The 17,197-nt window shown below is 35.2% G+C and overlaps 1 protein-coding gene across 4 annotated transcripts in view; it reads right to left on the reverse strand.

The window, feature by feature from the left end:
* Nucleotides 1–17,197, reverse strand: part of PRKCI (protein kinase C iota) — a 79,536-nt gene that overhangs the window by 28,863 nt on the left and 33,476 nt on the right. For 3 of the 4 annotated variants that reach the window (XM_060011155.1, XM_060011153.1, XM_060011154.1), the window contains 6 exons: nt 13,455–13,544; nt 11,730–11,780; nt 7,732–7,817; nt 6,091–6,231; nt 3,416–3,470; nt 2,285–2,343 (listed from right to left, as the gene is read on the reverse strand). In XM_060011155.1, coding sequence (XP_059867138.1) covers nt 2,285–2,343; nt 3,416–3,470; nt 6,091–6,231; nt 7,732–7,817; nt 11,730–11,780; nt 13,455–13,544 — 482 coding nt within the window. The remainder of the gene's footprint in view (nt 1–2,284; nt 2,344–3,415; nt 3,471–6,090; nt 6,232–7,731; nt 7,818–11,729; nt 11,781–13,454; nt 13,545–17,197) is intronic. The other variant, XM_060011157.1, reaches the window with a different exon arrangement.

The following is a 17,197-nucleotide window of genomic DNA, read 5'->3' on the forward strand; positions in this document are numbered from 1 at the left end:
TAGCTGAATCATTTTGTTACACAGCAGAAACTAACACAACATTGTAAAGCAATTATACTCCAATAAAGATGTTAAAAAGAAAAAAATCAAGAACATCTGTTCATCAATGATACCATTATCAGAGTGAAAATACAAGCTATTGAGTGGCAGAATCTATTTGCAATATATAACTGATAAAAGCTTAATGCTGAGAATATACCAAAAACTCCTACAAATCGTTACAACAAAGGCAGACCACTCACTTTTTTTAAAGAGATATAAACAGACACTTAACTGAAAATTATATCCAAATGGTCAATAAATACATGAAAAGGTACGCAGCAGGGAAATGCACATAAAAACTACAACATTCAACAGGTTGGCTAAAATTTAAAAGACACACTATACAACGTGTTGATAAGGATGTGGAGCAAATCACACTCTCACACATTGCTGGTGAAAGTATAAATTGATACAAGTACTTTGGGAAACTGCTTGGCATTATTTACTAATGTACACAAGACTCAGGAATTCCACTCCTAGTTACGTACCTAACAGAAATGCTTAAATATGTGCACCAAACTACATGTACAAGAATGTTCATAGCAGCATATCATAATAATCCCAATCCGGGGGGAAGTCAACAGAATAGATGAATTGAAACAACAGTGAAAATAAATGACATACTGCTATATAAAACACGGCTGAACCTCACAAACACAATATTGAACAAAAGAAGCCAGACACAAAAGATACTGTGTGACTCCATTTATAAAAAGCTTGGGGAAAAGAGCAGAACTAATCTGTGGTGTTAAGACTGTGGTTACTTGAAGGGAGGAGGGAATGTCAGTGACTTGGAGAAGGTACAAGATGGGCCCCTGGGATGTGTAGTAGGTCCTATTTATTCATCTGTGTGGTCATTATGTAGTGTCCACCCTGTGAAAATTGACCCAGATAGATACTCATGATTTGTGCACTTTGCTCTATATACTCATGATTATGTACTCATGACTTGTGCACTTTGCTCTATATTATTCTTCAATTTTTAAATGTATTAAAAGTCTTGAAAATAAAACCAAATGAGTCTTTGGTAAACAACCAAACCAATAAATAATATTTAAGGCAATGAGAAATTCCCAAAAGAACAAAAAGCTATAAAATAACATCAAGGATCAAACAAAAGGAAACTTTACTAACTCATAGTGCCAGAAGAACAGAGAATTTGTTCCTTATTATTAAGAATTTCCTCCTTTGGATGACTCATTGTCAACCAATGAACAAAATATGAAAGATGTGGTTACACTTGCAGGACAGATTATGAATGTTAATAACCTTGGCAGCATAAAAGTAAATATGTAGCTAAAAGAGGAAAGCTGGAAGAAAGAGAAAGGATGGCTAAAGGAGAGTCAAGGCATTGACTAAATTGATGGAATAAGAAACTGAGATAGGAGATTAAATAGGTAACCAACAGATGTGCTTCAAAACAGTACAGGAGTGAGGCAAGCTGGTAGACAAAACACGTACAGACAATTGTTTTAACTGGGTAATGGACACAGGAGCTTGGAATAGTATTGTTTACTTTTATTGATGTTTGAAATTTTCTGTAATAAAAAGGTTACCCAGAGTAAAACATGATACACCTATCAAACATCGGAAAGAGAAGAGAAAAGCGGGGGAGCCGGGGGGGGGGGGGGGGCGGGGTAGTGTACTAGTTTAAACCTTTCATGGTTAGAAATATATAAAGTTGAAAAATTGAAAAAGAGAGGTATAAACAATGTGGACACAACTAGAAATGATTAAAAGGGGTTGCCTCTCAGAAGTCAAAGTGGGAGTGGAAGGTGTGAGGCATGATAAATCTTTTTTACCATAAGCTTTTTTCAAAAAATTGGTTATCGTTTTAATTAAACTGTTTTAAAAGCTGATAAAATGTTTAATAGTCAAAAAAGATGGGCAGTTAAGATGCTTAATCATTTATATTTTAAATAAACAATTAGCCCATAAAATGGAAGGATCTATATTTTAAACAATACTACCAAGTATTCTAAATGCCATTCTTAAATGCATTATAATTTTTAGATTATGCTATCTTAAAATGAATATGTTATCTCATCAGATTCTTTCTTAATTTAAATGATTTTAGCAATTTACTTATTGAATTAACTCAGAATAAAACTCTAGAATCACTAAAAATCATCCCTACAAAATTATGGTCTAAAATTTAAGCAAGTCAATTTGTCATATTTTTAAACTGTCACATTAAAAAGCTGATGACATAATGTACCATAAGACTAATTAATTATCTTACCTCCTTTTCTTCACCAACTTGGTCCAAACTCTCATGACTTGAAGGATTATATGGAATTACTAAAAAACCAATCCCAAACATTAAAAAAAAAAGAGAGAGAAAAACATAGTATACATTAACTGAGTTACACTTAAAATTTTCTCTTGATTTGATTTTTCTTAATTTTTATTTCTGAATAAGTGTTCATCATTTAAAATTGAGTATCTGTCCTACTAATAACAAATTATACATAAATACCAGTTAAATTCTAATCTTTAATGAGGGTAAAGAGAGGAGGAACCAATCAATAGCCAAGTACTGATTTTAACAAATACTTTTGCTATTTAAAAAAATATTTCTCTTCTTTACAAATTAATCAATTCCTTCCAAAAGGGTGACTCTATAAACCCTACTTAATTATATTAGTATGATTGAGGCATAGTGATAGAGGGTCTCTAGTGTGGACTCAGTTGGACTCCAGGCTTCTATTCCTTAAAGCTACCTGGGTAAAAAAAAAAAAAAAAAAAAAAAAGCCTACATTTCATACAACCAGCTTCTTCCATGAACAAGATACTACATTCTGTCCTTCCAGAAAAACTCCCTTGTTTTCTTTTTCTTGATTCTTCCCAGATCAGGCTGCTCTGTCCCATTTAATTGCTCTCCAAATTTCCCAGAGACATATTTAAGGTTTTGTATCTACTAGACATTTGGGTTTTTTTTAGACATTTGAACTCACACGATCTTTTCTGAATTGTCTATACAGCATCTCTGTATATTTTACATCATTTCTTCATCTCATAATAGAGTTTTTAATAAAAACAGGTCACTTGAATATAGTTAATACGGTCCACAAAATCAGTATATGTTTTCATTATGGAAAAAAAGTAGGTTTGCTGAACATAAAGGGGTCTCAAAAGAAATTTATCTGAATAAAAGAAAATAGCCATCTGTTGTAGTTTACATAGTTGTCTTTTTAAAATGCCAAACATATGTTAACTACTGTGACTGATGTTAACACCACAAAATATGGTTACCTAGCTTTTATTTGGGAAGAATATAAATGTCTTTAAATTTAGGTATAAGAGTCATATAAAGAAGTCTTTAAATGACACTTTGTCAGTGAGCAATGGTTTGTGCCAGTGTCATTCTTACCTGTCTGTGCATGGTCTGAGTGCATGGATGACTGGTCCATGGGCATCATTGGTTCCTACAAATCATTTCCAAAGATACAGTAACTTAGTGCATTCTTTTTACATCCCAATACCTCTATAAATCCAGAAACAACATCATTTCAATGAGACACAGCATATTAAAATTTAAATTTGAAAGAATATAACTTAATAAGTGAGAATTACATTACTATATATAATTTATTTTCAATTTTATTATATGTGAAACCATACAACATTCCTATGAATGACGTAATGTTATCACATTTTACAGATCACAGAAAAAACACAAAACGAATTTCAGACTATCAATTAGAAATTAAATTGAACTCCTACATACTCTGATTTATTTCTCCTCTATACCACCTATTCCTCCTTTGAGCTCCACATACTCACTTTAAGTCTTTGGCAAAAGGAGTCTTAGTATAGAGTTACTTAGCTGATGTCCAGAAATAGACTTCAAGATGTCTATAAACTTCTTGAAATTATATGTAAAATTTTATGGGTTTCCCATTTTTCTGAAGATTCTCAAAGGGGTCAGTGACCCAAAAATGGAAAAGAAATACATCCAAGAAACTAACTGCCAATAACCTCAGGAACAATGCTAATTCAAACCAAAATCTTACTTATTCGTTAATTTTGGACCAACGTTTAATGAATACCCGCAAGAAAGAGTAAATCTGAGAAGCAGCATTAGTTATAAAGTTATACTTTTAAGGCTGCCTTAAAAATAAGCTCACGGGTTTTTCAATGTGTTTAGCACCACCCTAAAATATCAATATAACCACTAACACTGCCCTCTTTCCTTCTACATTTATGAACTCACACAAGTCATTCCATTGCCTAAGAATACTCAAGAATATCAACAGTAACCTGGATAAATTATGTTCACAATTTTTGGCCTTCTGCTGTTCCTTAAAATTGGCTTTTTACCTCCCTAACTATAAACCCATTTGTAAACTTACATGAACTGGCTAAATAATTCTACTACCAACAAGCCACCAGTAATAACCTACTTCCACAATGTCCAAAGAAGGTACTACGAATAAACATGGTATAATCATTCTAAAAGATAACTTAGAAAGACGAACCCAGATCTTTTTAAAAACACATATCCTTTAAACCAGTAATTCTACTTCTGAATCCTTAAGGAAATAATAAGATTTATTTACCAGGAAGTTCATTATGATTTTCCTCATAGGAAAATTTAGAAAACAACTCAAATGTTCAATCATGGGGAACAGATTAAATAAATTATGGTATAGACACATAAAATACTTTGCTAAAAATGATGAAGATATAGATAGATAGAGAAAGATGACCAAAATCTATTGTTCAGTGAGAAAAATGGGTTAGAAAATAGTACAAATATGACCTCACTTTTGTTAAAAAGTATGTAAAAGAACGACACATAACCAAACATTGTATGCTTTCTGATGGATAAACACACCACCTTCTATGAAACAGTCTCAAAACAACCCACAAAAAAACAAAAACCAGAATCTAATCAAACCTCTACATTCAGCTATAATATACAGAAAATACAGAGGACAGGGGAACATTTTAAACATAACCATGGAGAAGCAAAGAGAAAAATTCTGGATCACTTTAAATGACAACACAGTTTCTTCTATAATTAAATTGTAAGGGAAAAAAGAGAGGGAGATGAAGAATCAGTAAATTAAAAAATATCTAAGACATATCAATCAACTGTAAATATGGGCAATCAATTGCAAATATGAACTTCATTTAAATCCTGACTCATCACAATGAAAATTATGAAAACAAAATTATAACATTTATGTGAAAACTGAAATTTTGAACATTGCCTTGATGGATATTTGATATAAGGAACTTATTTTTTAGCTACTTTTAAAAAACAGTCCTTATCTTTTAGAGGTACATACTGAAATACATCTGGAATTTGTTTCAAAACAATACAGGATGAGGGCAGGTTAAATGGGTGGGGTATAGATGAAACGAGATTGGTCGTGAGGTGATAACTGTTGGAGCTGGATGACTGGTATTTGGAAGTTCGTTATACTCTATAGAAAAATTTTAAATGTTTATGCATATAAATTTGCATACTTCTGGAAGAATATACACTAAATGACAATTACCTTTAGATGGTAGATTTCATGGGGGTTTTTGTTTAATTTTTCTTTATTCATTTTTATTCTCTATTTTTTCTATAATGAACTTGTTTTAATTTCATATTTAAAATAGAAAGTGAAAAATAAAAATTTTAAATGCAACAACTCACCAGTAATCTCACACTTTACAGAGCAAACATGAAGACTCTGACTCTTCTCACCTGATCTGTTTAGTATAGATGCTAGAATAATGGGAGCTATAAACTAAAGAGTTTAGCTTAAAGAAGAGAAAAATATCTTTTAAATGGTTCTCCTTACATTTTCCTAATTTAGACCAAATCATTTTGTAGCAGGTCAAACAAAGAAGTTAACCATATCCTACAAACAAATTTGTAATAACAATTCCAAAATTCACATGATAACTGGACTCCTAAAGTATTCCTACCCACATTCTGTAACAACACTGTTGAGCTGTGATTCCTAAACACCCCCCTATTTTAGCCTTCTGTTCTAGCAGTGTTATCAAAAATGCTCTATAAAAAAAAATTAGACAACAGTGTCTTACCGGTGGCAAAGAATGCCTCCCACATTCAATTGTTACAAGTTTGTGGCACTTCTTATGAACCAGGAGTTTGCAGTTGATGCACTTATATCCCTGACGTCCAAGCCCCCATATTCGGTCAGTGCAGATGGCACAATGAGCACGCTGGAGAAAGTAATTCAACAGTATTTTATTAACAAAAAAAAGGTCATAATCATTTCCCAACAGTTTGCTCATAAAATAGTGAAAGTAAGTGGCCTTCTTCTCTAACTCAATTCCCTTCATCATACATAACTTTTCCAAAGCTATGATGGTCATGGGAAAATAAACAGAAAGGAGAGCTTGTTTTAAAGAGACTGAAATTTGCAACCATGTTGTTTCCTAAGTCCACGAATTTTCAGTCTTCACCTAATTAAGTTCAGAGTAATGACAATAGGAAAAGTGAATTAAACTTGAAAAACACATAGCAGAAAAAGCTGTGCAAGGACTCCCAAGCAAACATAAACCTATCAGTCTGTTCAGAGGTCAAACCGAAGCCCTGCTCTCTTTTTTTTAAATTAATTTTTATTGGAGTATAGTTGCTTTACAATGTTGTGTTAGTTTCTACTGTACAGCAAAATGAATCAGCTATGCATATACATTCTTCCCCTCTTTCTTGGATTTCCTTCCCATTTAGGTCACCATTGCTCTCCCTTTTTTTTTTTTTTTTTTTTTTTTTTTGCGTTACGCGGGCCTCTCACTGTAGTGGCCTCTCCCGTTGCGGAGCACAGGCTCCGGACGCGCAGGCTCAGCGGCCATGACTCACGGGCCCAGCCGCTCCGCAGCATGTGGGATCTTTACGGACCGGGATACGAACCCGCAGTCCCCTACATTGGCAGGCAGACTCTCAACCACTGCGCCACCAGGGAAGCCACACCACTGCTCTCCTAAAGAGCAACGCCTAAAGTGACTTCTCACTTCAAAGCTTTTTAAATATCAGTGCTACTGGGAACAGGAATTTGGGAACCTCGGGTGGTAGCTTCTATTACATTAAGAATTGAGAACACGGCGCGAGTTCTAGAATGGAAATGGATAACTGTAGTTAACAACAGTAGTTAAAAACATGGACTTCTGGAGACAGACTGATCTCCAACCTTGGCTCTGCCACTTACTAGCCGTGTCATCTTGGGCAAGTTATCTAACCATCCTGCACCTCAGTTTCTTCATCTATAAAATGGAAATATATAGTACCTCTCTCACAAGGTTGTTGCAGGGATTAAATGAGTCACTATATGGCAAGCATTCAGAAAAGTGCCTGGTACATACTAAAAGCTAGATAAATGACTGCAATTCTCATTTTCTAAAACAGGGAAAACTAAAAAAAATTTACAACAGTAAATGGTTTGCAAAATAAACCTTGCTTATTTTCTGGCTGTCTTGAATTATACTAAAAAAAAAATCCAACTTTCTTACAGTTAGGGTAACCATATAACTAATCATCCAAGCTGGAACATTTTTATGAGTCAAAGGAGATGCTATTAAAAATTACCTCAAGATAACAGATGTACTACCCCTGGCAAACTGGGAATTTTAGGTCATCCTACTTACTCCTTTAGAAAGGAATAACAGTAGAGAGGAAAAACCCAGATTTCTCAAATTATCAATATTCAGCAAACTAAGGTTTACCCTGTTGAAACGCTTGGCTTGAAAAGTGTGGCCATTTGCACAATAAAGCTTTCTCCAGCGGCGTGCACCTCGGCGGTAGATGGATTCTGAAGAGAGATTAAAAGTTAAAAAAAAAAAAGGAAGAAACAAAAAGAGCAAGTGTGAATATAAAGTCATTTTATAATCGTCTGTGATTTTTTTCATGATATTCATTGCAGGAAAAAAAATATTGATAAAAATCTGAAAGTGAAAAAATAAAAGTCATCAAGAGACTAGGCTTTTCTGTTTTTTAATTGTCCCCTAACTTTTAATTTTGAAAAAATGTTAAGCCCACAGAAAAGTTGAAAGAATAAACGTCTCCATCCTTCACCTACATTTATCTATTACTATAATTTTGCCACATTTGCTTTCTTCTCTATTTACACATACACTTTTTTTTCTGAATCATTTAAAAATAAATTGCAGACATCAAAACACTTCATCCTTAAATACCTAAGTATCCATTGCCTGAGATTAAGGACACTCCCCCTAATTCTATTTAACCACAATACCATATTGTGTCTTAGAAAATTAACATTAATTAAATATCACCTAATATACACTTCATCTGCTAATTTCCCTATTTGCTTGAAAAGTGTCTCTCATAGTTTTCTTTTTCTCTCCAGGATCCAATCAAGATTCAGGCACTGAATTTCATTACTATACCTTTTTTGTCTCTTTAATGTATGCTAAAACATTCACTCTATCTTATTTGTTGTTGTTTGCTTTTCATGATGTTGAAAGAGTCTAGGCAGATGTCTTATATCATGACCTACATTCTGGATTTGTCTGTTTCCTCATTAGACTCAAATATATTATGGATTTGTAACACACTTCCCAGATAAAAAAAGGATTCCCAGATAAAAAGTATTAAATACTTTTGGCAAAAATAATACACAGGTGATGTATATTTCTTACTGCATCTCATCAAGAAATGTACAAATGTGAGATTGTTGACTCCCACTACGTGTTCAATCACTCTGTTAAAGGCAGTGATGGCTAGTTTTCTTCTTTGTATAGGTACGTTTTTGTAAATAACGTATAGGGGACATTTTGTAACCACAAGAATATTCTCTTCACAACAACATTTTATGCAATGGTTTTTATATTTTTTTATATCTTTAACTATTCTAAATACATTCCCTAAACAAAGAGGTTCCATGAGATCAAATCAAGTCCACTGGTGTAATTTTGGAAGTCAATCACTATTAAATATATTGTCTATTAGTCATCCCACAGTAATAGTAATCACTGTGGAAATTCCATTAGGTTTCTAAACTCATTTTATTTTTTTGGCTGAATCGCGTGGCTTGCAGGATCTTAGTTCCCGACCAGGGATTGAAACCATGCCCCCTGCAGTGGAAGCGCGGAGTCCTAACCACTGGACCACCAGCAAATTCCCTCAAAACTCATTTTAAAGCAAATGTAGCACTGGGTCTACTATTTAAAATTAAGATAGAAAGAAATGGGTGAAATACTCTGAATTAGAAATTCTGAGACAGCATAATATAGAACCTAAAATATATATGCTTTCATTTTTAATTATTTATTCTGTTAGGAGTAACCAAAGCAGAAAGTTTGTTAATATCTTAACCTAAAAGAACATCTTATTTCAGAAACTTTCATGAACTACAACTTGATATACCTTAAATTTAAACATGTTAATGTTGCCTAGGAATTAAAAGAGCCAAGGGATCACTTTAATGGTTATCAATTTTCCTCCATGCTCTAGTTTAGTAATATTAATTATACTGGAGAGGACTGTGTAAAAATCCCCACCAGCAAATTTTAAAGTGGGAAAGTGAGCATGAAATACAGTGAAAAGGTAGGAAAAGACATTTTATCTGGCAAGTGTGCTACAGACCCATAATAGATTTGCAGATGGGACTCTGCAACCAAGATTTGCTATAATGGCAAGTCTTTCAAAACACTGGCCTGGACAAAGGAGAGCTACTTCTCCAACACCTCTGTGAAGGCAGCCCACACTGGCTGTAATCCATCTGCCACTGGAAACCCAATGAAATACTCCTAGCTGAATCCAAACCTAAATTTTTCACTATTGCTTCAGAGGCCTACCTACTCCTTATATTTCCCCATCTTCCTATAAAGTACATAGCCCTCATTCAACTCTATATACAAACACCCAGTTCTTTAATTTTTCCTTTTCACCAAGTTGCACGAAGAGTTACAGGATTAAAACTTTAGAGCTATTTCACTTAATACAAAGCAAAACATTTACTACTATTCCTTCTAAAGTCATGGATATGTACAGAAACCACAAATAAAAATGAGTTGCCTAATATCTACAATCTATAAATTATACCATACATTAAATTCAAATTTGGTATATATATGTATATATCAAATATATATACATATACACATATGTATATATATATATATGAATATACACATATAAACAAATTTCATCAGACCAAATAGTTGCCTCTTTCAATTCATCTCATTAATGCTAACCACTAGCTTAGACATTCAAAAGGAAGTTTCATAACAATTCTTAAGGATGCACGCTAAAGTATTTAGAGGTAAAGTGTCATGTCAGCTTACTCTCAAAGGGTACACAAAAAAATAAATAAAAATAAAACAAGGGCTTCCCTGGTGGCGCAGTGGTTGAGAATCTGCCTGCTAATGCAGGGGACACGGGTTCGCGCCCTGGTCTGGGAGGATCCCACATGCCGCGGAGCAACTAGGCCCATGAACCACAACTACTGAGCCTGCGCATCTGGAGCCTGTGCTCTGCAACAAGAGAGGCTGCAATAGTGAGAGGCCCGCGTACCGCGATGAAGAGTGGCCCCCACTTGCCACAACTAGAGAAAGCCCTTGCACAGAAACGAAGATCCAACACAGCAAAAATAAATAAATAAATTACGAAACTCCTACCCCCAACATCTTCTTTAAAAAAAATAAAAATAAAAAAAAAATAAAACAAGTGTTTGTTATGTATATACATGTATGCATGTGTGTGCACAGATACAGAGATAAAGCAAACATAGAAAATGTTAATAATTGGTGAATCTTGGTAAAGATATATGGGTATCTTTGTTTTCAATGTTTCTATGTTTTTTCAACTTCTCCATAGGTTTGAAAATTTCCAAGATTAAAAAACAGGAAATGGGGACTTCCTTGGTGGCGCAGTGGTTAAGAATACGTCTGCCAATGCAGAGGAAATGGGTTTGATCCCTGGTCTGGGAAGATTCCACATGCCATGGAGCAACTAAGCCCGTGCACCACAACTACTGAGCCTGTGCTCTAGAGCCCGTGAGCCACAACTACTGAGTCCACGTGCCACAACTACTGAAGCCCATGCGCCTAGAGCCCATGCTCTGCAACAAGAGAAGCCACCACAATGAGAAGCCCACACACCGCAATGAAGAGTAGCCCCTGCTCGCTGCAACTAGAGAAAAGCCTGAGCGCAGCAACAAAGACCCAACGCAGCCAAAAATAAATTAATTAATTAAAAAAAAAAAAAACAGGAAAGGACTTAAAATCAACTTAATTTTCCTTTCAAATGCACAATAGACAATTATGTCAGTAAGTTGTAATTAAAAACTGCCTCATTTTGGGACTTCCCTGGTGGCACAGTGGTTAAGACTCTGCATTCCCGACGCAGGGGGCTCGGGTTCAATCCCTGGTCAGGGAACCAGATCCCTCATGCATGCCGCAACTAAGAGTTTGCAGGCCACAACTAAGTAGCCCGTGAGATGCAACTAAGGAGCCTGCCTGCTGCAACTAAGACCCAGCACAACCAAATAAATAAATAATGTTTTTTTTAATTAAAAAAAAAAACTGCCTCATTTCGATTTGGGAAAAGTAGAGACTTTAGGCAGTTTACTAATATACTCTAAATTAGACTGAAGAATGGAAAAGAAATCAAATGAATTAAAAGTTCTATTTCTGATTTCTCTTGTGCCACTGTATCATAAATAACTCTATTCAAAGGTATGAAGTATATAAACACTCACTATCTTCTCCTGGACAAGGCATTCCAGGACGTTCTGGTACACAAGGGAATACTGAAAAACAACAAACTAAAATTAATACAGCATATTTAAAACATACAAATTACACAGAATTTTAAATTCAAATATCACATAAATTGATCTAAATTTAAACCTGCCCTTCTCTTGACACAAGATACTTAACATATGGTCAGTACTATTTTTTGAAGGGACCCATTTTACCAAGGCTATAATAAAAGAAATTCTTATGAAAGCGAACATCCATAAACAATGCATCAGAAGCTCAAATTACTCGTTCCAATCCCTATTACATCACTAATTGATTTTTTTTTTTTGGTCATTAGAGAAATCATTAACTATTTCCTTAAATCCTCATTGTAGTGACAAATTTGCTAGGATGAAGAATTAAAATTACAAAGTGTATACAAATATAAACATAAGCCACTACAGTTTTTCTAAACTTAGGAATAAATTAACATTAAAAACAGTATCCAAATCCAAAAATGTAAGTTTTGTCTTAGGAGCTACAGATTTATAAAAATGCTAATTCAAAACATTTTTATAAAGAGATAGAATATAATGAAATCGTACATTTATAAACATCTAGTCAACTCTTTGTAGTCTGTGATGTACAAAAAAGGACATGGTTTTGAGCACAGAGTATGGGAAACACAGTTCCTGGAATATTTTTAAAAGTTGAAATATAAGCTAACTTCTGAAAACAGATCTCTGATATAGCATAAAAAGCAATAAAGCTTAAAACAAATAATTTCTTTAAACATTCACTGTAGCTTTATTCTAGACAGAGATGACCAAAGGAAGACTTCTAACATTCTTCCAGGATCGCAACAAATTAGAGTATGAATCCCATGGGAGTCACTATGTCAAATTCTGAAGGGAGACAAAAATCAAACTATTTTTTTAAAAAAAAATCACACTGTAAAGGAAAGTACAAAGGAATAATAACAAGGTATTGAAATAAGTCATTATATTGAGGGGAGATTTATATTTGTTTCAAGTTGTAAAGAGTTCCCTAGGTCTAGTCTCCTAAGACTCCCAAAAATGTTATGTGAAATACTGCCAATGTATTGCAATTATATTAAGCATATTAAGTGGATTCTACATGACCTAAAAAATTTGAGGGGTAGCATGGCAGAATGAAAAGAACACAGATTTGGAAAGAGAATACCTAGATTTACAACCCAGGTTTACAATGTACCAGTTACATGATGGCTGAGTTTAGGTCTCTCCTTCTATACAACTACCCACCTCTCAGGCTTGCTGACCTTTAACACACTAATGTCTATGATTACTACATAAATAGTTTCACAGTTAACCCTTAAACAAAAGAAAGGACATTTAAGATATCTTACCTTTGGAAACCATCATTTGCATACATTACAAAACTGCAAGGGGATGACTTAGGTTCTACTGGGCTCTCAATTCTTAAATTCTATGCTAAAACTTTGCTGTAAAACACTGAGATGATCACAGTTTAATACCCAAGAAGGTATACACAAATAAGAAATTTCCTAAGATTATAAGAAGCTGATCGATTTTGTCTTCTCTAGCATTTGAGATACTACTGAACAAGGACAATTACATAGAAAGGAGGGATACAGATTAAGAAAATGACATCAGGACCATGTTTTTAAATGGTTAAGCATACAGGGTTATGTTTTTAAAGAAGTATAGTTCTAGAAGAGTAGGAAATGACTATTGCTTTACCATGAATCAAGAGTTCAGAATCCTTGTTTAGCTCATAAAGCCTAAAGGCTTCTTCTAACTCCAACTGAGATGATACTGTACATGGGTCTCCTAAAAAATATAAAAAGGAAAAGTAAAGCTCACTTTTAAAATCCTCTACATATGACCAGTAAACAATTTCTACTACATAAAATCTTGAGGAAAAACAATTTCATACTTACAGAAAATATTTGACAAGGACTAAACTTGAGATATTTATTTAGACAATTCTATTCTTTGAAGTAGGTAACATAACTCCCACTCCTATTTCTACAAAATATTACATGAGGTTCACAGATACCAAACTTTAAATGTATAAAACCATTTAATTCTTGATGATGTTTACATTCAAAATATAGCAAACAGAATCTACCCTGACCACATTTTAGACTGTCAGTGCAAAAAAAGTTATAACAAAGCTATCCACTGACTATTTATAGAAACTCTGTGTCTGGATTTCTTTTTCTTTCTTTCTTTCTTTTGATTGTCACGGCAACATGATTAATGGCCAGGGGTAAGTTTTCTGTTACTTGTTTCTTCAAAAGAGGAAGTGAAAGTGGTTTCATCACCACAATATGATCAGAGGAGGTCTCTATTTAATCATTTTGTCAAATTTCTCCTTCACCGGAGAGCCTGCTTAAGAGGCTCACAGAAAACAAGCATAGCTACTAAAGTACTCTGGACTGAAGAGCAGTCCTACTTGATTGCTTTTAAGTATAAATGCCTAGTTTAGTAAACTTACACACAGAGAGGACAAGGAAGAAACATCTCCCTTAGTCCACCAGCCAGTGAACTGAGTCATCCCTGGAAATCAATGAGATGGCAAGTCCCCCTGTACGATGGCATTCCTCAATGAAAAAGTCATTTCGAACATAGCTGGGCCTGAGCTGGGTCCTCAACGCTGCCATTCTTTTACTCATTCTTGTGGTTACTGGTTACACCAAGAGATGCCATCAACCCTGTCCAAACTTCAATCACTCTCAGCAGGGAACTCAGTCTACTACTTCAGAGCGAAAAGTGAGGTCATTTCCTTTCCTGTTGACTCAAAGAGATGAGTGCCTCTGTTCTTTTCTCCAACTTGGCCACTGAGTCCCTCCTTTCCTTTATCTTCTCTGGGCATTATTCCACTAGTCCTCCCCAGTTCTATCTTCATTTTTTCTTTCCTTCCACTAGCTCTTCTCAGGCAAAGGCATGTTTGAGTCTCCCTCTCAAAAACCTCTCTCCTGCCCAGGGTGCCATTCATTCTGTAGCCACAAGTCTCAAGAGTAAACTACAGACTGAAACGAGGGGGTGAGCGAGAAGAAACGGAAGAAAAAGGGACAGGGCCTTTGAATTTTGACTTCATACTTTGCTTTTGTATTTTTTAATTCATAGATTTATAATCTTTTAGACTTAATAGAAATAGCTTTTCTTCCTATCAAGAGTGAACACACATTGCTTTCTCCATGTTCCTATCTTCCAAGCATTTCTCAAAATTTTGCTATCAGGTTTTAGTCCAAACACTTCTAAAACTGCCGTATCTAACGTCATGGAAGCAGCTGCTGAAATCAATGGCATGTTTTGTCTTTACTCTGGTTGACCTCGCTATACCATCAAACAAAGTTATCCACTGACTATTTACAGAAATTTTGTGTCTGGGTTTCTAAACACCATTCTCCTGGTCTACCAACTCTTTTTTTTTTTTTCATTTTATTTATTTTTGGCTGCGTTGGGTCTTCAGTTGCTGCGCGGGCTTTCTCTAGTTGCGGTAAGCAGGGACTTCTCTTCGTTGTGGTGTATGGGCTTTTGCTTGCGGTGGCTTCTCTTGTTGCGGAGCATGGGCTCTAGGCGCACAGGCTTCAGTAGTCGTGGAGCGCGGGCTCAGTAGTTATGGCACGCGGGCTCTAGAGTGTGTAGGCTCAGTAGTTGTGGAGCATAGGCTTAGTTGCTCTGCAGCATGCGGGATCTCCTGGACCAGGCATCGAACTTGTGGCCCCTGCATTAGCAGGCGGAAGCTTATCCACTGTGCCGCCAGGGAAGTCCCCAACTCTTCTTTTAACTTTTTATTTTGGAAATTTTCAAACATATTACAAAATCCTGTTTCACCTGTGGACTCACTCACTTATCCTCCTCCACCATGTCATTCTGAGCAAATCCCTGTAACGCTAGATAAAAATTCCTTAACATAATCATAATACCATTATAAACCTATATAAACTAACAAAAATTCACTATAAAATATCCAAACATAACCATATACAAAAGAATAAAGTTGAACCTTTATCTTATATAATAAATAAAAATGAAATCAAAATGGATCACAGACCTAAATGCAAGAGCTAAAACTACAAAACTCTTGGGGGAAAACACAGGGAGAAAGCTTCACGACATTGGGTTTGGCAACAATTTCTTGGATGTGACACCAAAAGCACACGTAAGAAAAAAAATAATACATTGGTCTACAACAAAATTAAAAACTTTTGTGTGTAAAAGGACACTATCAGCACAGTGAAAAGACAACCTATTGGAGGAAATATTTGCAAATGATACATCTGATAAGGGATTAACACTCGAAATATGTAAAGAATTCCTACAACTCTACAAGGACGAAAATAAATAAATGAGCAAAGGATATTTCTCCAAAGAAGATATACAAATAGCCAACAAGCACATGAAAAGAGGTTCAACACCACTAATCATTAGGAAAATGCAAATCAATGAGATACCACTTCAAACCCATAAGGTTCTGTAAAACACACACAAACATTCACAGACAATAACAAGTGTTGGCAAGGATGTGGAGAAACTGGAACCCTTGTGCATTGATGGTGGGAATGTACAATGATGCAGCAACCTCAAAAAATAAAACATATAATTACCATATTATCCAGCAATTCCATTTCTGGGTATACTTCCAAAGAACTAAAAGCAGAGACTCCAACAGATATTTGTACACCCATGTTCACAGCAGCACTATTCACAACAGCCAAAAGGTAGAAGCAACCCAAGTGTCCAACAACAGATGAATGGATAAACAAAACATGGTATATACAGTTGGCCTTCCATATCTATAGGTTCTGAATCTGTGGATTCAATCAACCTCGGATCAAAAATATTTGAAAAAAAAATTCCAGAAAGTTCATAAAAAACTAAAACTAGAATTTGCCATGAACTGGCAACTATTTGCATAGCATTTACAATGTATTAGGTATTATAGGTAATCTATAGATGATTTAAAGAATATGGAAGAATATGCATAGGTTACATGCAAATACTACACCATTTTATTTAAGGGATTTGAGCATAACCAAATTTTGGTATCCCTGGAAGGCTCTAGTACCAATCTACTGTGGACACCAAGGGATGACTGTACATACAAAAGAAGTATTATTTAGTCTTAAAAAGGAAGTTGTATATAAACAGCTCATACAACTCAATATCAAAATAACAAATAACCCAATAAAAAAATGGGCAGAAGGGACTTCCCTGGTGGCAGTGTTAAGAATCCGCCTGCCAATGCAGGGGACACAGGTTTGAGCCCTGGTCTGGGAAGATCCCACATGCGGCGGAGCAACTAAGCCCGTGTGCCACAACTACTGAGCCAGCTCTCTAGACCCCATGGGCCACAACTACTGAGCCCACGTGCCACACCTACTGAAGCCCACACGCCTAGAGTCCACACTCCACAACAAGAGAAGCCACCCCAATAAGAAGCCCATGCACCACAAAAAGTAGGCTCCACTCGC

The sequence above is a fragment of the Delphinus delphis genome, chromosome 4, assembly GCF_949987515.2.
Source record: "Delphinus delphis chromosome 4, mDelDel1.2, whole genome shotgun sequence".
Lineage (NCBI taxonomy): Eukaryota > Metazoa > Chordata > Mammalia > Artiodactyla > Delphinidae > Delphinus > Delphinus delphis.